General features: G+C 38.6%; 1 protein-coding gene across 50 annotated transcripts in view; it reads right to left on the reverse strand.

Moving 5' to 3' along the window:
* Nucleotides 1–7,830: 7,830 nt before the first annotated feature.
* MAP4K4 (mitogen-activated protein kinase kinase kinase kinase 4) overlaps nt 7,831–24,967 on the reverse strand; it is a 189,537-nt gene continuing 172,400 nt past the window's right edge. For 28 of the 50 annotated variants that reach the window (XM_055328835.1, XM_055328844.1, XM_055328827.1 and 25 more), the window contains 7 exons: nt 21,349–21,492; nt 16,408–16,542; nt 13,910–14,010; nt 12,032–12,181; nt 11,310–11,469; nt 9,899–10,038; nt 7,831–8,188 (listed from right to left, as the gene is read on the reverse strand). In XM_055328835.1, coding sequence (XP_055184810.1) covers nt 8,105–8,188; nt 9,899–10,038; nt 11,310–11,469; nt 12,032–12,181; nt 13,910–14,010; nt 16,408–16,542; nt 21,349–21,492 — 914 coding nt within the window. In that variant the 3' untranslated portion in view covers nt 7,831–8,104. Of the gene's footprint in view, nt 8,189–9,898; nt 10,039–11,309; nt 11,470–12,007; nt 12,182–13,909; nt 14,011–16,407; nt 16,543–21,348; nt 21,493–24,967 lie in introns of all 50 variants that reach the window. The other 22 variants (XM_055328797.1, XM_055328846.1, XM_055328824.1 and 19 more) reach the window with 1 other exon arrangement.

The following is a 24,967-nucleotide window of genomic DNA, read 5'->3' on the forward strand; positions in this document are numbered from 1 at the left end:
GCTGACTAAATGCAGAACAGCCCTCCAGAACAACACTGCCTGGTCTCAGGGCTAGCAGAACCTGCTCACTTCCAGAGGTGGAAAAATCTACAGGATTCCTAAGTGATGGCTGAAGCGTTCACTGGGAAGCCAGCCACATTACTGGAAAAGAGGAATCAAACATAGTGTGCCTTCCACAGGAGAGCCCTGTGGGGCAGCGAACACATCAATGTGTCCTGGAGAACATTCCTTCTATCTATGGCATCATCTATACTATCTCTGCCACAGGCCATAGGAACTCTTAGGATTGCTGCCTAAATATCTATTTGCTCAAAAAATGCGCTCATGTTTACAAGGAGTGCCAAAGCCATTTTGTGCATGGGTTCAAGAATGTTCTCAAATGGCTCATGGACTGTTAACTAGCCTTGTATGTATGTAGTTCCAAAACACCTCAAAAGACCTCCTCTACATCTCAACAAAAACAGCCTCAAGGGCATGGACCTGGTCAGTCATTCAAGGCACCTGTTTTATTCTCCTGGACAATGGTGATTGCATCTTTCATAATGGAGACAAATTCTATGGGTTCAACTCACCTTTCCAGCTCTACCAGCTGGCACCTTGCAGAGCAACCTATGCTGCATTTGTTATCTCTCCAAATCAATTTAAGTGTGTACCCTAAATTTTTTCTCCTACAGATTAAAAGGATATAGGTAAAAGTCCTTAGAACATGCTTGGTACATAGCAAATACACACAAAATACCTGCCATCATTGTTGTTAGCCAAAAACTAGAATGGACTGATTAGTTGAATACTTAGATATTTCTATAATTACTTCTCTCAATTATTTTTGTTACCTTTTCTTTAAACCAATCTTTATGGGAACTTTACGGAGCCCTTCCCATCCAGGTCCCTCTCTTGAGCCAAGGCTGCAATCAGTCCAGATCCTACAACAAGTGTTATCTAACCACATGTGACCTAACCACAAAGGAGCAACATCTTCTCTCACTTCAGTTTTAGCCATAGACTGAACTCATACCAACCCAAAAGGGTAGCCACATTGCTTTTTTTTTTTTTTAAGTTAAAAAGTGTTCATCTTTTTCATATGCACCATTACCACAGGCTCTGCTTCAATATCTAGAACACACTAGGCACCATTTTCAAAGTTGGCCATTTAGACAACTCCCTTCCATTTCCCCAAAGGAGCTCCATACCTCAAGACTGCTCAGCACCCAGTGGTTGCTCAACTTGTTAAGATTGACCAAAATGCCACCAAGTTCCCAGAAGTTACTAGTGTCCATGCTTACTCAACGATGTATACTGCAAGGCAAAGTTGAGGACAATTAGAAGGCCTTTCAGGAGGCAAAGCCGAGGAAATGTCCTTGATGCCAGTAAAATACAAATGAGCTGCCAACAGCATGAGACCCTTCTGAAACGTGTTTAGAGTATTTTCCCAGGACAAAAAAGGGATCTGGTTCAGCAAGACCAGCCTGTGTGTTCCTTCCTAGAGGTGAGCACGCAAAGGTAGAGGGACAAGCCAAGTATCCTGATCCAGGCCTTGGACATAAGCAGAACCTACCAATTCCAAATAGTCCTCCATCCCAAACCTTGACCACCCTCTACCTACCCTGTGATAAGCCTGATGTTTAGTATCAAGACCTCTTCAAGGGGCAGCGAGGGAGTGGGGGGAGGGGGGCTTACTGCATTTCTAAGTGCTCAAACGGAAAACACTTACTAACAGGAATCCATTTCTGAGGCTGCTTGTCAGCTGGTTCCCCTACAAGGTGGATGGTTAACTCTGCAGTTTTCATTTGAGGCTGGAATGTGGTTGGTTATCAGTGACGTGGTTGGCTTTATTTTATTTATTAAAAAGATTTATTTCATAGAGAGCACATGAGAAATCACAAGCAGGGAGCGCAGCAGAAGCAGAGGCAGAGGGAGAAGTAGGCTCTCTGCTGAGCATGGACCACAATGTGGGGCTGGATCCCAGGGGCCCAGGATCATGACCTGAGCTGAAGGCAGATGCTCAACTGACTAAGCCCCAAGGTGAGCCGAAAGCAGGCACCAGTGACAAAGGTGAAGAACCAGGGATGCCAGTAAAAAGAAACTAAGTACTGATGCATGCTACAACATGGCTGAATCCCAAAACATTCTGCGAAATCAAAAAAAGTTGGTCACAAAGGACAAACATTGTATGATTTCATTTATATGAAATGTCCAGAAGAGGCAAATCCATATTGGAAAAGTAGATTAGTGGTTGTCTACATCTGGGGGGGGGGGGGTGCAGGTGAGGAGGTGGGGTGATGGGATAACAGCAAAGATAAAACGTTTAAGAATTGACTGTGGTCGTTAGGTATGCACAAGTCTAAATGACCTAATAGCCACTGAACTGTATGGTTATATGAACTACAGCTAAGTCGTTAAAAAAAATAAAGGCATTATTGAATATCACTTACTGAGAAAAAGTTGTTTAACACTGGTTTCTAAGATTTGTAGTTATGTCTGACATCCAAACAAATTCAAGCAACGGGCAGACTTGTCTTGCTCAAGCTCGACAGCTCCTTCCATAGAACTTCCAGGAGCCCTAAAGTTCAAATTTCCTATAATCAAGCAAACTAGGAGATAAGACTTGATCAAGGATTCTGTTATTATAGCAAGCCAACCTGCAGTAGCAGGCACTGGTGAGTGTTATGGCCTGTTATGGCATGGGGTGGCCTTGTGCCCAACAAGGTTGAATTCCACACCCTTCCTGGGACCTGTCTACACCAGTGCACTTCCTCACAAGTCCCACAGGGCATAGGAATGCTGGTTTCCCCTTGGACTAACACCAGGGTTTTAACTTTGTGCTATTTAACCAAACAACCAGGAATTTTTTAAGTGTCTGTTCAGTACCAGCAACACGCTTGATAGTTTCTGAGCAGAGAAATTACGATTCAAACCTGAGAGCCAACCTTAGCTCATACACAGGCTCTATATTCAGACAGAAACAAAGAGTAAACAGAACAATACCATGTCCACTTATTATGGAACAGGAGGTTACTGACTGTAAGCAGAGAAGCTAAGCAGAGGTAGAGGTGGGACAGCTTCATGAAGATTTTGAAACCAGGATATGATATGATTAACCTTAATATGAAAAGAATAGACCAAAAAAAAAAAAAAAAAAGAAAGAAAATAGACCAGGTATGAGAACCTATTATTGAACATGTTATTTCTCCCATAAGGAAATTAGCAACTTTCCCCAACTTTTAATGGTTTTCTTTTTTGTTCTACTTTTTAACAACTATAGTCAACCCTTGAACACAGGTTTGAACTGTGTGGATCTACTTACATGTAGATTTCTTACAGTACAGGACTGTAAATGTATTTTCTCATGATTTGGTAACATTTCTTCTCTAGCCTACTTTAAGAATACAATATAGAATACATATATAAAATATGTGTTGATTGTTATGTTACTGGTAAGGTTTCTCATCAATCAACAATGGGCTACTGGGCAGCCTGAGTGGCTCAGTGGTTTGGCGCCGCCTTCAGCGGGGGCCTGATCCTGGCTGGAGACCCGAGATCAAGTCCCACATCGGGGTCCCTGTATGGAGCCTGCTTCTCCCTCTGCCTGTGTTTCTGCCCCCCCCAACCCCCCGTGTCTCTGATGAATAAATAAATAAAAATCTTTTAAAAAAATAGGCTACCGATAATTAAGTTTTTGGGGAGTCAAAAGTTATACTTAAAAGAGTTTGGATGGCACAAGGGGTCAGTGACCCCAGCCTCCTTGTTCAAGGGTAAACTGCATTCAGCAAGTGAGCACGGGCATCTGTTGCTGTTGCTGAAGTCGTAGACAGCAGAGAGGTAGCAATTTCACAGCACCCTTGAATGTGATGTCAAAACATAAAGCTGGTGTCAGTTATAGGAATGGATTTCATCCTGGTTGCTGGCTTTGAGAGCCACAGCAGTGGAGGATGAAGTAGGTATAGGAGGGATGACTGATGGTCCCAAGACAACTAGCCCTCCACCAGATTTTTATTCCTAGTCATCCACCAGCTCCAACAAATATCAAGTAGGAAAAGAAAAAACATACTCATTTGGTGGCCTAGGTATTTACTATTTTATTTCCACCTTAGGGAAATAACATGTTTCTAATATGAAGCACAAAGGAGCTTGTTTATTAACATTTATGATAATGTTGTGTGGCCATCCCTTTGCAATCCTGGAGGCTTGGCCAAGGCACTGATCATGGTGTTGCGGCCCCACGTCGTCCAATGGGGATCATACCTGCCAGGTATCTGGAGGAAATCAATGGGGCACACGCTGAGGGTTTGGGCACAAAGGCCTTCCAATTACTAGGCCTAAATAATTATTTATGGTGCCAGTGTTAGAAAGGGCTACTTCAATTGTCCTATTAGACAGAGACATGCTATCTTATTTTTTGATTCAATTTAGACTTAAAAAAATAAAACCTTTTATCTTCCTTAAGGATCTATACTCTTGGCTTCAAGAACATGGTGATCAAGGGCTCACCTTGAACAAACATCCCTGTTACAGGAGATGGCAGGATATGGAGCCACTCTCTCTAGCCAAGGGTGGTGCTGGGGATGGAGGTGTGCATCAAATAAGTTATCTTAAGGGAAGGAAACATTCTGAAGGATCAGAATATATTTGAAACTCATGCCACATAATAGAGGTGTCATTTTTATTTTATTTAAGGAGAAAGGGGGGAGGGGACAACAGTAATTTTCATAATACACAAAAGACAAGTTAAAGTTAGCACTGGGGGTTGGCAGGGGGAGGCCATGTATTTGCCACCAGTCTGCTTTGTAGCTCTAGGATTAGTAAATGTAATGCACTCTGTCATTTGTATTACTGTTTAGCAAATTTATAGTTGGCAAAATTAGGGATTATGAATCACTGTAAATGGACTACCACTATGTTGAAAACCTAAATTACCCATAAAAAAATCACTTTAAAAATAAACCATAAATATACGATGCACATTAGTGTCACAAAACCATTTCTGTAAACATTTTCTTCAACATAACATGTGCATGACGAAAAAAAACACTGCACTCAGTACAGTTACTTTGATTTAAATACAGAAAGGAATTACTTATTAAAGCTTTGACTACACCTACAGACATATCTGTATTTTGTTTTGAAGAGCAGTGCTAGATAGTCCAATGTTCCATATTTAATGGTATAATACTGTTTTCTTCTGTAATTTTGCCATTTTAGCACTTTTGTGAAGTCACTACCCTGTTAAAGGAAAAAAAAAAAAAACCCATCCCTTTTCTAGAAGAATGAAATTTCACCTGCTTGTAATCTTTTCTGGAGAAACCGAACTGGGGACCTGTGTGAAGCTCCAGCAACAAAATCTGGTTTATGAGGTGCTGAGGCCAAGAAGGCCACCCCACAAGGACAAATGGCTGTCTGACCTCAGTGACTTAAGCCCAGGGATGGATTTGATCACATTCAACGCAAACACCAAGAGTGGCTTCCTGGTGCTTCATGAGCAGGACAGGCACAATTCTGGCTTGAGCTCAGACCTCATCACCTCTGAGAGGAAATCCAGTTTTTGTCAAGTTCTAACTACTCAGTAATCCCAATGAAAAACCCTTTGAATTATCTGTGCACCTTGGCATACAGACACTGAGCTCCAAGTCTGTGCATACGTAAAACCATGATGCCTGAATCTTTTCTCTTTCTTCCTTATTGGTATCAGAAGCTTAAGCTTTTTTTCAGACACCTGTTCAACTTTACCTCTCTGTGAAGTCATGGGAGAGGCTATAATCAACCCAGCCATCCAGTACATTCTCCTCTCAGTAGGCATACGTGTTCACCGTGGCACATTTCATCTTACTCCAAAAGCCGATAAATGTAGTAAATCACCAGCAGTGATCTGATTTTCACTGAAGTCCTGTGGTGATGGTGTCTGGCTCATCTCAAAAGTACCTTCCAAAGGTGGAATTAACTCTTCAATCTTCTCTATGTTAACTACAAGTTAGTAGGAAAGAACTAGTCCTTTCTGCTTTGGACATTAGCATCACTCCAAAGTCACAGAGATGGAAAATCCTTTTCCAATGCCTTGTCCTTTTCAAGAGGGCAAGGTTTTCTCAGCTTATCTTGTCTTTATGTTAGGTACACCTGTGTCGTTTCTGCATCTGCGAGTTTATCTACTTTTTGCTAGGTTTTTGTAATTCCAGGACAGCCTTTAGGCAAAGGTGCTGAATCAGGAGGAAGAGAATGAAAGGGGTCAAAGTGGATGCCAAATAGGATGAGAACACTGGGCAAAGCCTTGACAGGTAGGTGAAATGCCTATTACCTTTTGGGGAGAAAAATCTTCCTTTTTCATGTTGTAAAAGAAACTTAACCACAAAGGAGGATTAAGCCTAGGAAACACCAAGTTCTGTTTGGCAAAGTTTAAAGCCACCATCACACATTATTCTCATTCAAAACTCAACAGGAGGAAAGTAAGCTGGCAGAGCCAGGACACCGAGCACTGCTCCTTTATCAGAGGAATTGAGTGACCATGAAGCCATAAAACAAATTATTACCCAAGACATTTATTACAAATGTCATGAACATATTCATAAAGTAAAACTGGTTTAAAAAACAGAGAGAGAACAAGAGAGCAAGTGAGAGGAGAAAAGCCAGGGCTTTGATATTACACCTAAAACACAGGAAGATGCCATCTTATGAATAAGCAGTATTAACTACATTCTTAAAATAGTTTTAGTGCATTGCATTTTTAGAAAAGGGAAACATCACCCCTCCCCCACCCCAAGAAAAAGTTCCTGCAACACTGAACAGTTTGTGTGACTATTCTAATATGACCACCCGTCTGCTACCAAACCCCAAATTGAGAACAATGAGGCCTCTTATGTTGTAGGCCATAGTTGCCCTTCAACCACTAATGGTAAATCTGGTGAAAACGAAGCATTCTGCTCTCTGAACTTAGAAAACAGATTGCATCTGTCAGCATGATGAAGCCATATGGCTATTTCCTATCTTCAGGGGTAGTTTCTCTTGTGCCTACTGAGACCTGTGACAAAATAACAGTCAAACTTCAATCTGATAGTTTTGGTATTAAGATTAAATTAAACATTAATTTTTCCTCCAAAAACATATAAACTAAACCACCTCTTAATGCATTACAAACAATGAGGTAGGCAAAAAAATAAACATGTGGTTGAAAAAAATTCTTTTCCTCTGCAAGTGCAGACTGTGGGTAAAACTGTTGTCGCACTTCTAGGTTTAAACAAAAATTAAACCTTTAACTGAGGCAGTGCTAATACTGTCACACAACAAAGTTCTGGCCGTTATACAAATGCACACATTTTCTTTTTCCTTTTTTTTTCTTTTTAAAGAACCATTTGCACATGATTTAGGCAAAACCTGGTACACAGAAAAATGACTGAGTTTTTGGCCAAGCCAAAAAAAAAAAAAAAATCCAAATAAACAAAATGGGACCCCCCCCTTAACCCACCCCACCCTGCCTCCCAAGCCCCACCCACAAAAAAAGTTATCCTAGTAACTGTGTCTTTCACATTTTATAAATATTAACTTCTTAAACCTGCACCTTCTTCTTTGACCACATATTGTCACATTACAAAAAAGAAATGTCAATTAAATACACTGTTAATGTTACTATATTAAATCTGCTCTCTGCTTCAGTAAGCTGCTCATTAGAGCACCATTTTACACCTCCGTGTGCCCATTTCCAACAAAACCAATGGCATGTTCATGGTCTCCACCTTCGATACCCATAAGACAGAGTCACTCAGAGACAAGGAATTCTGGAGCTGAAGGAAAGGCATTTGCTTTCTGGTCTAATGCTCAATCCCAAACACTTATAGCACCTGATGGTAGAATGTGAACAGCACCAGCTGCATTGCAGCCTTGATTTATTTTTGAGTAGGGAAAAGAAAAGAAGGGGGATAAACTGTAAGAGGTGCAGAAAGGAAAGGAAACAAAACAAAACAAAACAAAACAAAACAAAACAAAACACCCCACACACGGTGTCTGCACACACAGCTGTCCTGGACTACATCGGTGCAGCTCTGAGCTCCAGTTGCAAGGAATTCCAAGTTCTCAGGATCTTGAAGACTCTGGGGGGCCAGCAAGCCTCATTCCACCACTTTTACCAGCTCAGAAGAGAAGTCCTGCCTAACGTCATGAAATAAACCTGGCTGCTGCCACCAGACCGAACAGAGGCAAAGAAGACCTGTGAAAACAAGAGAAAAAGAGAGAGAGATTTATTATGAAAATACAACCCAGTCTTCAGGGGCAATGCTTCCTATGGTTCCTAGGCTGATAACCTAGAGCCACTGATACCTCAACACTTCCAAATGTAGGAAGTTTAAAAGCCCAAAGTCCCTTTCCAAAAGAAGACTTGAGATGATACCAATTTATCATATATAAGTAGTCATCATCTCTGTAGCCAATTTTTATTAGAAGAAGGCTAACACTGCCATACTGAGTCTTTTCAAAAAGAAAAATAATGGCATTTCTGAAACTGAGCTATTTCTTTTTACCTCTACTGCTAATATCCTATAAAAGATAAATATGTTTGGAAAATACAATAAGCAATGGAGGGGACTCCTGGGCAACCGTATTTTTCTCTTAAAAAATTAAGCTAAAACATATTAGTTATTTCATAGGACTCTATAGTCAAATGACTATGACAATTTACTTTTGGACCTTTTATTAATAAACTTTAAGTGATGTACATTATAAATAAAAATATCTAAACGTCCCACATTCAAAGAATATTATAGTTATGGTTACATTAAATATACTCAGGAAAATATAAGCCAAAAAGCTGGCAAAATCCTAAACTGGGTCAGAGGTTGTATGGGTTTTCAAGGTTAACAATTTGGGAGATACTACTAGGAAAAAAATGTCAATCCCATTAGTAAATGAGCTATAGAGTATTGTAGGAAAGTGGGCTGGTGGTGATGCAGCTTATTTAATGTACATGTATGTAGTTAGTCAGGAGAACTGGCTGCCAAGGGCAAATCTACAGCTCCTCTGACAAGTTGAATTTTTAAATTTAATCTGAGAAGTCAATCAGTGGGCCAGTGGCTATTTTTAATATATTTTAACGTGAAGCAAGAAGTGGAAATGTTTGTAACAAATTCCTAAGGTTGCAAAAGGCTGCCTCAAGTGGTCAGAGGCTTTCCATCCAGGTGGAGGGAATGAGAAAGAAAATTGGGCTTGGTAAAGGTCAGGCCCACGAGGAGGTCCTTCTCAAAGCAAGTGGGATGGGTCAACACCCTAGGCCATCCAAGGTGCTCCACTCCAAGGCTGGCTTAGGGAGGGGCTTCCAGGGAGAAAGTAAGCCCAGGAAGAGATAAAGATGTGGCCAGTTTTGAAAAACAAGAGTTTTAAATGGGGCTTTGAGGCCTTAAGATCTCAGGAGGTCCTTATGCTTCTGCATAAAATGAGGGATGCAGTTAGGTATTTCTGACATGTGAACTATGCAGTTATTTCACTACTTAGAAGCAGACAAGTGTTATCTTTCTGACGAATATCAAGAGAGAGGAAACTTTTACCCTATCCAAATTTGCAAGGTGGTTCCTTTCAATCACAAAAGACTCCTATTCATTTAAATTGGAAGCTCTAACCTTCCCTGTCCCTAAACTCAAACACAGCTCACACACATCACCTAACAGGTAAAAAAACCACCACCACAAACAGACCAACATATAATTACTTTGGCAGAGACAAGTTATCTCTTACCCCCTTGTAAGCAAACACAAAATAAAATATATCCCACCCCCCATATACAGGTCTAAAAAGTCAATTCTAAAATGTTGCTTGATGAATTTATTTCAGAATCTAAACACCAAGAAAAGGCTTCGCCAAACTCCATGGAAAATAAACCATTACTAAAACTAGTAGCAGCTAAAAGAAGTTGTAAGAAAACCATTACCTTGTCATTGCGTTCACATAGGAATTTTAGTCTTTGAGCCCTTTTGTGCATAAACACACCATCCAAATGACCAGTTTCCACAGATCGGATCTCTATGGCCTTTTCTCCCCAGCCCATCGTCTGGTTGGATCGAATATATGCTTTTTGAGGAGGGGGGGAAACATGTAATTGATAAAGATAAGGAAACATCCATGAAAAGATGCTGCTCATATACTACACACACACCTGAATGTCTAGTATTTAAGGATTGTTGTTGTTGTTTTTAAAGATTTTATTTATTTGTTCCTGAGAGACACAGAGAGAGAGGGGGAGAGAGAGGCAGAGATACAGGCAGAGGGATAAGCAGGCTCCATGCAGGGAGCCTGATGTGGGACTTGATCCCAGGTCTCCATGATCACGCCCTGGGCTGAAGGCTGTGCTAAACCACTGAGCCACATGCGCTGCCCAAGGATTGTTGTTTTTAAGGAATTTTGCCTCTGTAACCTTTTAAAGTTAATCTTGGGAAGTGGACATTTGAATTTTTGAAATGGTTGATTGCTTATTGTGAGGAATGACCCACTGGATACAGAGTTTAGTGCTCATATTTTTATGAAAAGTCATAAAGAAGGCAGGAAAATGTGATAAGAAGAGATAGTGACGAATTGCAATAAAACCAGAACAGGTCAGGGATATAAACTAAAAATTTCAGATAGCAGCCTTTCTGCCCCTTTATTTTTGAACACACATCAGAAGATCGAGAGGTTGTGTTCATAGTTGTGGCTCTGCCACTCTAAGGAACAAGTCCCTTACCCATTTTTTCCGTCTCACCTTACTTTCCACAAATCAGTCAACATCTGTCCTATTCCCTGGATATCTTAAGGATTAAATGAAGGATTGTAAATGGTAGAGTCTTAATTTTTTTTTTTTTTAAGATTTTACTTATTTGAGTGAGAGAGATAGTGAGAGGTGAACACCAGTGAGGGCTGGGGCGGGGCAGGGGGGTGGGGGAGAAGAGCAGAGAGAGAGGGAGAAGCAAACTCCCTGCTGAGCAGGGAGCCTGATGCAGGGCTTGATCCCAGGACCCTGGGACCATGACCTGAGCTGAAGGCAAATGCTTAACCCAATGAGCCACTCAGGTGCTCCAATGACAGTTTTAGAAGTGTTCAATAATTACTTGGATTTTATTTATTTTTTATTTTATTTTATTTTTTGGATTTTGTTTTAAAATAGATGATTGACCAGTCCTGTGGTCTACAGTCGTCTCACTTTCCACTATCTATTGCCAACCATTCTGTTTTTTTTTTTTTCCCCTCAACCATTCTGCTAAATGACCAGAAGGTCTAAACAACACATAAAACTGGTGTGATAAAAAATGCAGTTTTAGAGAAGGCTCCACTTTTACAAATGCTATCTCTTCCTGAGTGATACCTACCTACAGATGTTGGCATCTCTCCCCACTGCAGAACCACATCCTTGGTGATTCTTCCATAAGTATTCACATAAACCCCTTCATCTTCATAGCACACCAGAAGCTCCATGCCATCTGTGTTGGGAAGGATGATGATTGCATGGGGTTTGATGCTACACTGGATCTAGAGAAGAGGAACAAAGCATAGGGAAGTATGTTTGTGGTTATTTCTATCCCTGCAAAAGTGCTCAAAAAGGCTGTCTTGGTGAATGCACTGGCTAATATTCTTGGTGAATAAATACAGCAATTGAATAAAATTTTGGAAAACCCATGCAAAATATATCTCAAAAACTACCTTTTCCAAGTCACATACTCTACTAGTTCGCATTTTCTGAGGCCCCTGGAACAAGTTTGGATTGTGGATTCCATTAAGAAATTTTGTTTCCCAAACCACCTCCAACCCAGGGATGTTCTGTACTGCCAGCAACTGCCCCCAAGTCCATCCCATGTTAGTCAAAGCCAAGGCTAAGAGGTTTTCAGGAGGGCTTCACAGAGCCAAGAGAATGGATTTCCATTTGTCTCAGAGCATGCAGCTACTGAAAATGGTACATTGTTTAAATACTCACCCCCATACCAAGGGGAAGTAAGGAATCCCTGCTTGTGTTAGTTCACTAAGCAGAGTAAAGAAAAAAGTCAAAACAAAATGAAGCCAGTCAACCAACCATAGAGTGTGGGTTCTTTCTTACGTGTGTTGGTAGATAAATGTCATAGACTGATCCAGAATCCACATCAACAGCATGGAATCCAGCACAGGATCCATAGATCACTTTCAACCTCTGGCCTTCCTCCACAGTGAGATCCACCAGCAATGGCTTATGTACTAATTCCCCAAATGACTACAAAGTAACAAAGAGAGAAACAGTAAGACAGAGTAGAACTTATTTCTGATAGATCAAATTAGAGAAACCAAACCCAAGGCACGTAGTTATTCATTTCACAGTTACCGAGCCAATCTGGCAACAACCAGAAGCAAAAATCCTCTAGAAAATAAGATTTAATTTACTATGCTTTTGTCTGTCAATCAGTAGTTGGAAGACAACTCTTCCAGAAGCCATGCTGCAAATTCTGCCTACCTGACCCAAGAATTCCACTCTATTTGTCTTGGTGACAAATACATCTAAAGTGAAATAATCAGGACTTTCTGTAGCATATTATTCTACTATTCGAATGCATACAATGGAGAAAAAGGAGGTGTTGTAGGAGTCATATATTGAGAATGTTTAGCAAGGTTATCATAGTCACCATATAGACTTCTATTTTCATTTCCTGACTAGGGTGATATGGTGATGAAAAGCTGTACTGGGATAGCCTGGATGACCCCATTTCTTCAATAGTATCAATACCTATAGCTCACAAGACAGATATAAACAATATATTTATAAAAGCAACTAGAATACACCTGGCACATGAAGAATATTAAGACCAGATCTCAGAAGATAACTGTAATTTTACAACCAATTACTTTTAGTCAATAATAAGTGGATTTATTCTTTAAAAAAATATGGTAGCCCCATTATCCAACTTTACTGGGGAATCAAACAACAAGCGGTCTAAATATGTCAATTTTCCAAACACTTGAAGCTTACTCTTAATAATAAAATGTATCAAAAACTACTAAAAAAACAGAATCAGGGGATCCTTGGCTCAGTGGTTTAGTACCTGCCCTTGGCCCAGGGCATGATCCTGGAGACCTGGGATCCAGTCCCACATTGGGCTCCCTGCATGAAGCCTGCTTCTCCCTCTGCCTGTGTCTCTGCCTCTCTTTCTTTCTGTGTCATGAATAAATAAATAAAATCTTTAAAAAAATAAAAATAGAACCATTTTGGATGAAAAATTCTTAGTGCTTGATATGCACTAAGAGAGTCCCAGGGATATCCTTAAGATTTGGTGTCTAATATTAGAAATGATGTTATTAAATTATTTATAATATCTAATGTCATAGTAATATCATTTTAATTAACAATTTCCTAAGTTTGTATCTAATGTAAACTCTAGAATTATAAAAAATACTAAAAATATCCACATAGAAAACTGCTAAGATTTTTCTAGTTTTTCCCTTAAACAAAAATGATGTATTACTCATGTTTTTAACTTCTATTTAAAGCATTATATTCCTTGTGTCATTAAGAATTTCTGTAGTTTAATTTTTAGTACTCTATTGAATAGATATACCTTCAAGCTGCCTATTGTTGGATACTTTTTTGCTATTAGAACATATCTAAATCTTTATATACACGCAAGACTTCAGATAGAAGGTCAAGGTCTCCTTTTTAAATAGAGGCAGTGTTATTTTGTCCTTTCTTCTGTTACCATATTGACATATCAATCGAAGTGTCTGCCAAACATTTAGCTTTCTCCTTCTCATACTCCGAGGGCTCAGAAAGCAGACAGTAAGGCCTACTATTTTGGAAATGGCCTCTCTTATGATAAAGTTGTATACTGTGTTATTTCACAATTTTTTTAAATCATTAGTCTTTACTGTTTATAGTTTCGAAATTTATTGCCTGGCTCTTGGTCACACATGCATGGCTGAGGCTACTTGCAAGTACATTTGATGCTGTTACCTTAAAGGCCATAAATTTGTGATATGGCTTGGGTGCCCACGCATAGACCTCCACAGAACTCTTCAAAGCAATTACCAGAAATTTGATTCTTTCATATTTTACTGAAAACAACAAACATAAAACAAGAGAAGCACAGGTCAGAATAACATGGAAATCTAAATTCAGTTAGCTGTCTTTTACAAACTTTTAAATAGGCCTTATATTGAGTCATTCAGACCAATAGGAGAAAATTACTGAGTGATCAAATCTCAGAGTTTCCTTTCCTAATACTTTTATGTATGATTCAGGCTGTTCCCATCTTTCTTGATGATGTATGGAATTCAACTCTAATACTCTAATTACTATTAGTGAGTACTTTCACTAATGTTCCTAATCCTCTTAGATCGCAAGTATTTAATAATCAAGGACAATGATAGCCATATAACTCTGAAGTCTTAGGGGCTTAGTATGACTTCAAAAGGATAATGATATGGTTAATCAGTTAAGTATCACTTCCTGATCTACAGAGGTAGTGACTACTTGAATTCTACCTAAAGTTCTGTATGAAAAGATCAGTAGTAAAGGAAGTATAGTTGAAAATGCTTTTACAAAGCTATTTTGGTTCCCCTATAGCCAGGCACCTCTGCTTAGAAACAGATGCTCTCTGGGTGTTGTATGTAAGTGATGAATCACTGAATTCTACTCTAGAAACCAATACTGTACTATATGTTAACAAAATTTAGATAAATAAACAAACATGGTTACACCATTATAAACGAACAAACCCACCCAGATTCTCTGAGGGGCTGTGACTGCACATGCCACCCTACCAGTTTCTTTATAAGCTATCTGATGTCATGCTACTACTACTTGATTCTTCCTTTGCACATGAGAGATGGCTTAACTTGATAAGCCTCCTTGTTAAATTCCATATACTGTCACTATTCAAATAAATCACTGACACTAATATTAAGACACAAAGGATTATAAGAGGTTGTCCAAATTAATGCTGTTTAGAAGGATTTTCTGCAATGATGAAAAGGTTTTATATATGTACTGTTAATAAGACAGCCACTAGTTGTATGTGGCTATCGGTACCTGGAATATACTACTGCCACTGAGGAACTACATTTTAAAGTTTATTTTGTGTTAATTAAATACAAATTTAAGTTGCTCCTATTCTTTTTTTTTTTTTTTTAAGTTGCCCCTATTCTTGATGAAAACTATACTATACAGCACAGGTCTTGATAAATGGAATATAATTTCCTGGAAGTATAAAGATAATGAATGAATGTACACTGTTATCTCAGAAAATGTTTGTGATTCATTCTGCAAGAATGACAGGTCTGAGGATTACTGTTTTGTTCTGATGAAAAGCCCAGCAGCACAATCTAACATCTGCCTCTAGCTCCCCCTGTAGGATAATCTATTCATGTACATTTTACCTATTTTGGTCTGTTTCATTAAGTTTAGATTTAGAGGACTGTAGTTACACCTCAACAATTCTTTCACATAAACACAACATAGAAAATTCTAATCCAAAAATTTAATCAAGGAGGTAGTACTACTTTCTAGCACCACAGAATCATTCCAAGATGATTGGAATGACTGTGCCTGTAGTCATTATTAATCAATGAGCTGAGAGTTGTAGATAGACCATATAAATAAGAGTAAAGGACTGTAATATCCTTGAAAGCAGAGGACTACAGTATATACTTTCATAAACTTAGAAAAAAAATTAGCAGAAATCAATATATAATAGGACACTTAGGGTTAGTCAGTCTTAGATTTCTAGAGACCATTTGTTGCTTTTCTCAAATTCCCATTTCAAATTCTATTACAGTATATCATCTCTCCCATAAAAGTTTAATTTGGCTAAACTCCATTATTTCCCCTTTATTTTCAACATTAGTACCAGTATTTTGATTTTTCTCATACATAAAAAATTTGTTTTACATTTTTTTCTTGTGAGTTCTTATTTCATATGAACCACAGACTGTAAGCCAACAAGAAAAAAAGAAGACAGTTGCTATGAAACAATGGCTACCAGCTAGATTCATTTAGTAGCTAAGAGCACAGTAGCTCTGCATAGTGCACTTCATTCAAAACGACAAGTTCTTTGGTCAAAGTCTCAAATGTTCTATCAGTAGCTGCCAAGGACCCAAAGTCCTCTAAATGGAGAATAGGCCTGAAGCGCTAAGCAAGAATCCAAATTGGCTGGCTTTCTTTTGGCAAGGTTTCCTTAGAAAGCTTCTTGTGGCCACAGCTTACAGAGAAGAATGTGGACTGTAAAAGAGGAAGGTGAAAAGCCTCGCTTACAAGATGAACTGCGAGGATGAGACGGATGGAGGACAGAGTGAGCAGCAGGAATGAACAATGTTATGCTAAAACGTGCCCTGTGAGTCTAGATGACACTTCAGGATTAAAGATGCCTTAGAAACATAATCGTAGAAATAAGCTAGAGGGATCAGAAACTAAACCGTGCAAAACAAAACCCTTATGACCCTCCCGGAGCTTACCAACTTTATAGTGTACACATCCTTCCAAATCTCCCACAGTTGTCCATCCCTGCTTCTTCTCAACTTCTGGATCATTGTGAAGTATTTTATTTCTTAACCAGGACAAATAGTAGACACGTAACTTATCCTTTTTGCCTAGTAAAACAAATATAAATATTTTATACACATATTCAAAGTAGATATCATTAGTAACAACAGTGGCTAAAGAAATGCCAATGAATAATAAATATCGTTCCAAGGGCACCAACTCTATGAGTTTTACTAGCATCTCAATTTAAGCTATTCAGATGGACTCTGAAACTCCTACAGAATCAATATCAGGTATAGGCCTGAGTTAGAAGGAAAGACTTTATTAATTTATTTGAGAGAGAAAGAGAACAAGAGTGAGAGCAGAGGGGCAGAAGAGAGAGAACCTTAAATAGGCTCCACACTGAGCACAGAGCATGGGACTCGATCTCATAATCCTGAGACTGTGACAGGAGGTGAAATCAAGAGTCAGACGCTTAACCGAATGAGCTATTCAGGCACCCCAGAAGAAAAGATTTTAAAAGAATAAAGAACTTACACTTATATAAGCAGATAATATCCATAAACCACAAAGGAAGGGTGTTTCCACTTACCACTCCTAAAATGCTCTGTAATAGGACAAAGGAAATAAAAGGTATACAAACTGGGATGGAATAAATACAGCATTGTGTAGGTAGAAAATACCAAAGAACTGGTTACAAAACAAAACCTGTAATTAATAAGTGATTATAGTAAGGTTGCAAGTTACAAGATTCATATATAGAAGTCAACTGCTTTCTTATATACTTGCAACAAACAATTGGAAATTTGAAATTAAAAACACAGCACCTCCTGTAGAAGCACTAAAAACAGGGGCGCCTGGGTGGATCAGTTGGTTGAGAGTCTAACTCTTGATTTTGGCTCAGGTCATGATCTCAGGGTCACGAGACTGAGTATCAGGCTCCATGTTCAGCAAGGAAACTGCTTGAGATTCTCTCCCTCTTCCCCATCCCTCCCCTCCCTCACTCTAAAAAACAAATAAATCTTAAAAAAAAAAGTACTAAAAACAAAAAAATATATAATTATAAAACTCCACTGCTAAGACAGCAATTCTACTCAATTCCATCTATAGAATCAATGTAATCCCAATCAAAATCCTATCAAGTTATTTCATACATATTAATAAATTGATTCTATAAAGTTATAACAATCAAGACAATGTGGGTTAGCAAAAAGGAAAAACAGACCCACACAAAGATAATGAACTAATCTTTGATAAAGGAACAAAGGCAACTGAGTGGAAAAAGGATGGTCTTTTCAACAATCATTGCTAAACTAACTGGATAACCACATACCAAAAAAATGATTTATAGACTTTGAACCCTTCACAAAGATCAACTCAAAATGGATCTTAGACCCACATATGAAATACAAAGTCATAAAGGTTCTAGAAGATAAGATAGGAGAAAATCTAAGTACAATCTCCTTGGGTTTGGCAATGACTTTATCTAAAAAGTCATGATCCATGAAAGAAAAAATTGGGAAGTTAGACTTCATTAAAATTAAAAACATCTGTTCTGCAGAAGACACTGTTAAGAGAATGGGCTGACAAGCCACAAACTGGGGAAAAAAATATCTGCAAAACTAAAGTACTTGTATCCAAAATATAAAGAACTCTTCAAACTCAAGAGTAGGAAAAACAAACAACCCAATTATTAAATAGACAAAAGACTTTAACAGATAGTTCACTAAAGATGACATATATAAGTGACAAATAAGCAGGTGAAAAGATACTCAACATCATGTCATCAGGGAATTAAAAACTAAAATAATGAAATACTACTACATGAATACAAAACACCAACAATATCAAAGGCTGATGTGGATGTGGAGCAGAAGGGACTCTTCATTTGTGGCCTGTAGGAATTCAAAATGATACAACCACTTTGGAAGACAGGCTGGCTATTTCTTACAGCTAAATGTAGTCTTCTTTCCTTACATTCCAGCAGTCATGGTCCTAGGTGTTTAACTAAGCATGTGAACTGAAACCTGAGGTCTATACAAAAAGCTGTCCACAATATTTGTAGCAGCTTTATTCCTTAACTGCTAAAAATTTGGAAGCAACCAAGAAGTCTTTCAATAAGTAAATGGATAAACAAAATGGCACGTCCACACAACAGATTAATCAGCAATAAAAAGAAATTAAAAAGACTATCAAGTCCAGAAAGACATGGAAGAAGTTTAAAAACATATTGCTAACGTCAAGAAGCCAGTCTGAAAAGGCTACATACTATATGATTCTCACTATAACATTCTGGAGAAGGTCATATATAGAGTTATAAAAAAAAAAATCAGTTGTTGCAAGGGACTTTGGGGGGAGAGAGGGATGAATAGGTAGAGCACAGGCGATTTTTAGGGCAGTGAAATTAGTCTGTAATGGTGGATAATTATGTATTCGTCAGAACCCACAGAACTGCACAACACAGAGTGAACCTCAATGTAAAACACTGACTGTAGTTAATAATGTGTTAATAATGGTTCACCAATTATAACAAATATACTACACTAATGCAGATGATCATGAAAATTGGAGGTGGGGAGTGGGGGTAATACGGGAATTGTCTCTAATTTTTCGTTCAACTTTTCTGTAAATCTAAAGATGCTTTCAAAAAAGACACAGCCAGATACAAAACAATGCCTATTGTTTTACCATTTATACGAATTCAGTTCAATGAAAGTAAAACCAATTTAAGGTATTAAAGAACAGTGTTTCCCTCTGGAGACCAGGGCAGGCAGTGACTGGGAGACAGCAGAACAGGGACTGCAGGGGAGCTTCTGGGCTACTTGAGATTGCTGCATTTCTTCACCAGGGTAGGTGAATGGATTCTAGGTAGATGGATTCTAACTGTGACAATTCACTGAACTGTGTATTTATAATCTTTTTTTGTATAGTTATAATCTATGCACTTTCTGTATATCATACTTCAATCTTTTTAAGTTTTGAAGACTTTATTGAATAATTTCCCACATACAAAATGTTAAATGAAACAAAAACCATGTAGAGTTTTATGTATATAGTGTTCCATTGCCATATCGTGATAAATATATATAGAAACGAGAAGAAAGAGAGGCATCTGGTGGCTCAGTCGGTTAAGCATCTGCCTTTGGGGTCACATGATCCTGGGGTTTTGAGATGGAACCCCACATGGGGCTCCCTGCTTGGTGAGGAGTCTGCTTCTCCCTCTCCCTCTGCTCTGCCTCCCCCCACCCCCGCCTCGTGTTTACTGTCTCATGCTCTCTCTCTCTCTCAAATAACGAAATAAAATCTTTTTTTTTTTTAATGAGGAAATATAAAAAAATATCAACAAGAGTTGTCTCCGAGATAGGAAGAATAAAACAAAATGCTACCTTAAGTTTTTTTCTTAGGGTAAGAAAGCTTTTTGAAGCTTCCCCCAATTAACATTATTACTTTCATGATTGTAAAAGCCATTAAAAACTACAAAAAGAGGAAAAGAATACAGAAAAGTAGACTGAAAAATTATTATTGGTGTCAACTGATTAGTGATTCCCATTAGTCATCTTGTTCACTGGATCATAAAATGAAGTTTAAATCACTTTTAGCAGCAAATTTATTTTTCCTCCAATTTTAAAACCCGCTCCCCATCAATACTCAAGTTGCAAATGACTGTTTTCTCATTTAAAGTATGAGCTAGATGAAAAATTTCTGCATTTCAACAAAGATCTTTTACTTACAACCAAAAACCTTTCTGAAAACTAAAATAACTCCAAGAAATGTTACATATAAAAAAATATAAGCTTGGGTTAGCAGATGATTAAATCAAAATTGCTGCTGGTTATTTTAAGGCCTATTTAAACTGTTTCAATTTTACATACTCTTGACAGCAGCAATAAAACAAATTATTAGGATATTATTATCTGTGCAACATGGATATGTATGCATAATGGTTAATTAAGCTACAAGATGTATGTGAAAGATGTTTGTATGAGAGAGAAAAAAGGGATAAACTGAAAGACTTACAACAAAAGTAAATAGAATATGTATGCAAAGAAACTCTATAGTCAAATAAAATCAATGTCACGGAGAAATGTTTAATGGCACAGAAAGAGCAAGCTACATGATTTGGGCAAACAGAATGAATAGAATACATAGAATACACTCTCACTCCAGGACAGTGGTTACCATGGACAGCTGGACAGGGTGCTAACTGCACATACAAGAGTGTATTTATACTTAACCTGTTAAAACTAGCTAATCAGTACATGGGTGTCATTATTATGTAATTATTCTCTATTATTTTCTGTATTTTTGAAATATAACCATTTTTTATGCAGATTCCTCCCTTTTAGTGTGTATTGTGTGTATGCTTAAGATTAGAGTTAAAACTTGAAAAGTCAAACTTGAAAAGTGTCTCTGATTTTACATTTCATTTCTCTTACTTTTCTGCAGTAGTTTTCTACAACGAACACACATTACATAGTTTATATGAAAAAAAATACTCCTTTCAGAAAGAAAAGTATTAGGTGTTAACTGATGTAAGAAAAAATATAATAAGGTACACTTTTACCATCATGGAAGAGCACAGTTCCTTCTGTATGAAAGAGTCCTGTGGGTGGAAGTGGACACAAACCTCTGTGCTGGAGAAGCCACATTAAACCCAACCAGCAATGAGGTGGAGAATCGTCATGTGGATCAGTGTCTACTAGAGAATGCATGTCCCTGTGCCTGTCAAAACTGCTCTTTAGAGGAGCCACAGGTTCAGTGCATACTTGTGGGTCACATCTGAATACATTTTTTCTATCACCTTATTGTAAAACCATGCTATGGCTGTACCTCATTTAGCCATTACTTCAAAAAAATGAGCTAATGGAATTTAGTACTGGGAAGTAATCTTGCTTTACTAAATGAACACTTACCAGATATCGTCACCAAGACATTCAAGCCTTCAAGGACATCCATTTGCTGAAATCGTCTTCGGTTGATCAGGGGATATACCTTCCCTTGGCCACTTCTGTCCAGCAGCATCAGGCCGCTCTCTGTACCCACTAGCAAATTCACTCCTGTTTTAAGGACACAGAAAGACCTGAATTTTATGCTTTCTGTGGCAAACAGTCTGGTTATATGGAAAAGATAACACTATCTATCTGGAAAGGAGTGGTTTTCGTAACTCACCCACAAAAAGAAATGCTTGGAATAGTCAGAGGTTAAAGTAACCAAATGACAACAAATCACCATAGAGGAGTGGCAATGAAATATTTCTATCTGAAAAAGGGTAGGAGAGAAAACCACTTTTGGGATCTTGGGGAAGTTGGAAACCTGGAATTTACGTATGTGGTTATGGTACTGCCATTCAAACTTAAATAGGAACTTCACTAACAGAGTGCCAGGTTCACAACGATGAGTTACGAATTGCTGAAGCATTGAGGTTGGCCATTTAATAGTGACTACCTCCCTAACAATGTAGAACTATATTAGGACATTTTTCTTCATGTTTTCCCTCCATATCCCTAAGTGAGATTATTCTAATTAGCTTCACAGTTACTTGCAGCAGAAAAACAGGACATTAACTGATATAGAGCTGCTGCCAGATAGAGTCCATTCTAAAAGTTCCATTTCAGGTAGTATTTCAGTTATCTTCCCAATCTTCAGTATAAAATGCAGCTGAAAAAAATCCTTATTAAGAATCTGGTAATGGGGAACCTGGGTGGCTCAGTGGTTGAGTGTCTGCCTTTGGCTCAGGATGTGATCCCAGAGTCCTGGGATCGAGTCCCACATGAGACTCCCCACAGAGAGCCTGCTTCTCCCTCTGTCTATGTCTCTGCCTCTCTCCATGTGTCTCTCATGAATAAATAAATAAAATCTTAAAAAAAAAAAATCCGCTGATAACTACCCAAAGTGTGAGCCTTTGAAATCTTTCCATTATTTGTGGTTTCCAAAAATAAATAGCATCCAATTATCAGTCAAGATTTTACAGCAATGAATAAAGGAATAAAAGACAAAAGCTGAAAAAGTCTTTTCATAAACACACAAAAAAGCATATATAGGCACTTACACTCTAACTTGTAATTCTCCATTATGTATTTCCAAGCACTGTGAAATTTTGTAAAGTACTATTAGTAGTCAAAGGAATATTGACAGTCACTGGAAAATAACCACCTTGAAATTATGGGCCTATGAAAAAATTAAGTTGCATGCCACAATAACCTTTTATAAACATGATTTTTAAACCTTTTGACTGTTAAACAAAATTAAACTTTAAATGCTAATTGCTCAAAGGTAAGCTGTACTAGGTACTGCAATTGTATTCATAGGAATCCAGTATTGGTTGATGGGAAAAATGGCTAAGAGCTCTATAACATGTGATTTAAAGTCTCCTTTAAATTCTATGATGATAGTACAAGGCAAAGCTCTGTAGTAAACTGCAGACAGTTTACTATTAAGAATGGGAACAGGGGTACTGGCTCAATCAGTCAGTAGAGCATGTGACTCTTGATCTCAGGGTTGTAGGCTTGAGCACCATGCTGCATGTAGACATTTTGTTTAAAAAAAAAAAAAGTGGAAATAATGATGTTCAAAATGTGTTAAAATAATCCTGGCTGCAAATGGAAAAACTGTCTTAATACAAAAATATAATAAATATATAGCAACTTGCAAAACAAAAGTCATATAGTTATGTAACGTGATTAAAAAAGAATGCTTGAGGGCAGCCCGTACGGCTCAGCAGTTAAGCATCACCGTCAGACCAGGGCATGATCCTGGGGACCCAGGATCGAGTCCCACGTCAGGCTCCTTGCATGGAGCCTGCTTCTCCCTCTGCCTGTGTCTCTGCCTCTCTCTTTCTGTGTCTCTCATGAATAAATAAAATCTTAAAAAAAAAAAAAAGAATCCTTGAGGCTAGCCTGTTCCAAGGAGGCACAAAAAACCCACTTAACCTATCTAACACTGATCAGCAGACCCTAAATGAGTTACCACTTAATAGTGCCCTCTGAATTTTCTCCCCTTGTCAGTTTAGCTCTTTCATAGTACATGTTTTAACTTTTCTGGGTCTAAGTCTTTAAAAGGCTCATTTTAAAACTTAACTTAAAAGGCTATTTTTTATCTTACATTTTAGCTTATCTATCAGAGGCAGTTTAAGGAAGCCCACCACCAATGTGCCCCAAGCCAAGGAACAACTCGAATATACCAATTTACAAAAACATTTCAATTTTAAGTCATCTGTTTATCCCTCCTTTCCACACACTGATAAAATAGAAAGTTCCACTGCAATTTTAAAAACACAAGCTCGAGATACTCTCTTTTCTCTGAGGTACTAAAGAGTTAATTAGGAAAAAAGAAGGATTTTAGTTACAAAATCAGTTAATGGCACAAAAATGGGTGTCCAGCACTTTGCAGGACAATAGAGGAATATAAAATCAGTGTAAGACTGGTACCAAGTGCAAACTTTCTGGATAAAAACTACTTTAGCAATTTTAAAATAATAACTTATTAACATAATTCCTACACTAAATATAATGTATGAATTTTGATGACATACAATCCCCCACAAAGGGCCTTCAGAAAGAAAAATGATGGAATTCAACCCTGTGATGGGATCACAACTGGCATTCACAGAGCAACACTTAACAGGACCATGGGTGACAATGCTGTGACAGCTGCCTTACAGGATTCCAGTAATCTCCTCAACGTGTCTACTATTACCTTTACCTATGGGGTTAATACAAAAAGGCCTTATGATCACTAAGGGACTTAAGATATTTGGTGGTGACAAGGACAGAAATCCAGGACTCAAAGAGTCAAAGAGAAAGTAGGTATGTCAGCAAAGGGGAGAAGACTCTCCTGAAATCCTTGAAAGAAGGCCGAATAGGAGCTTGGGAAAGGGGCAGGAGAGAAGTCAACAGACAGATAAAAGTCTAGGAGGTGAACAAGGAGAACTTCTAACAAGTAACAGACCCCCTCTTTAACAACAGGAATGAGGAACATTGTGAAGTTCAGGAGGCAAGCAGCGAGGCCCTCAAGTCTTGGGTAAGGTTAGGGGGTGAGGGGTAGAGTGGGTGTGGACAGGAGGGTCAATTTGGTCACCCTGGAGGCCATCATGGACATTCCAACAAACCACACGCTGAGGCTGACGTGCAGTGCACTCAAACCAAAATGGATCACATGTCTTCTGTCCACTCACATTTGCGTTGTCAAGGAAGGAGCTGACCAGAAACAGGGTCCCTGCTAAAAACAGCTGATTTCGGGGTTTAGACAGGAGAAGAACAAGAACAAAGTGTGGGACTGGAAGACAAGGGAAGGCCAAGAGCAGGGTCTGTCTGCGGTAGTGGGGAAGGTGATGGCCCAGGAGCAACAGAGAGGCCAGCCTCAGAATGAGAGGGCAAGTCTCGCATGTGGTGGCCTCCCCAGGCACAATGTCTCATGGCATCTCAAGCTGTGAGAAGCAGCTACATCAACACTGCGGAGATGGAACAGGGAAAGGCGGCACGGCACCACAGTGCTCTTCTGTATACTCTGGCCAGTGGCAAACTGCTTTTAAAA

The sequence above is a fragment of the Nyctereutes procyonoides genome, unplaced genomic scaffold (genome assembly GCF_905146905.1).
Source record: "Nyctereutes procyonoides isolate TBG_1078 unplaced genomic scaffold, NYPRO_anot_genome, whole genome shotgun sequence".
NCBI classification, from domain to species: domain Eukaryota; kingdom Metazoa; phylum Chordata; class Mammalia; order Carnivora; family Canidae; genus Nyctereutes; species Nyctereutes procyonoides.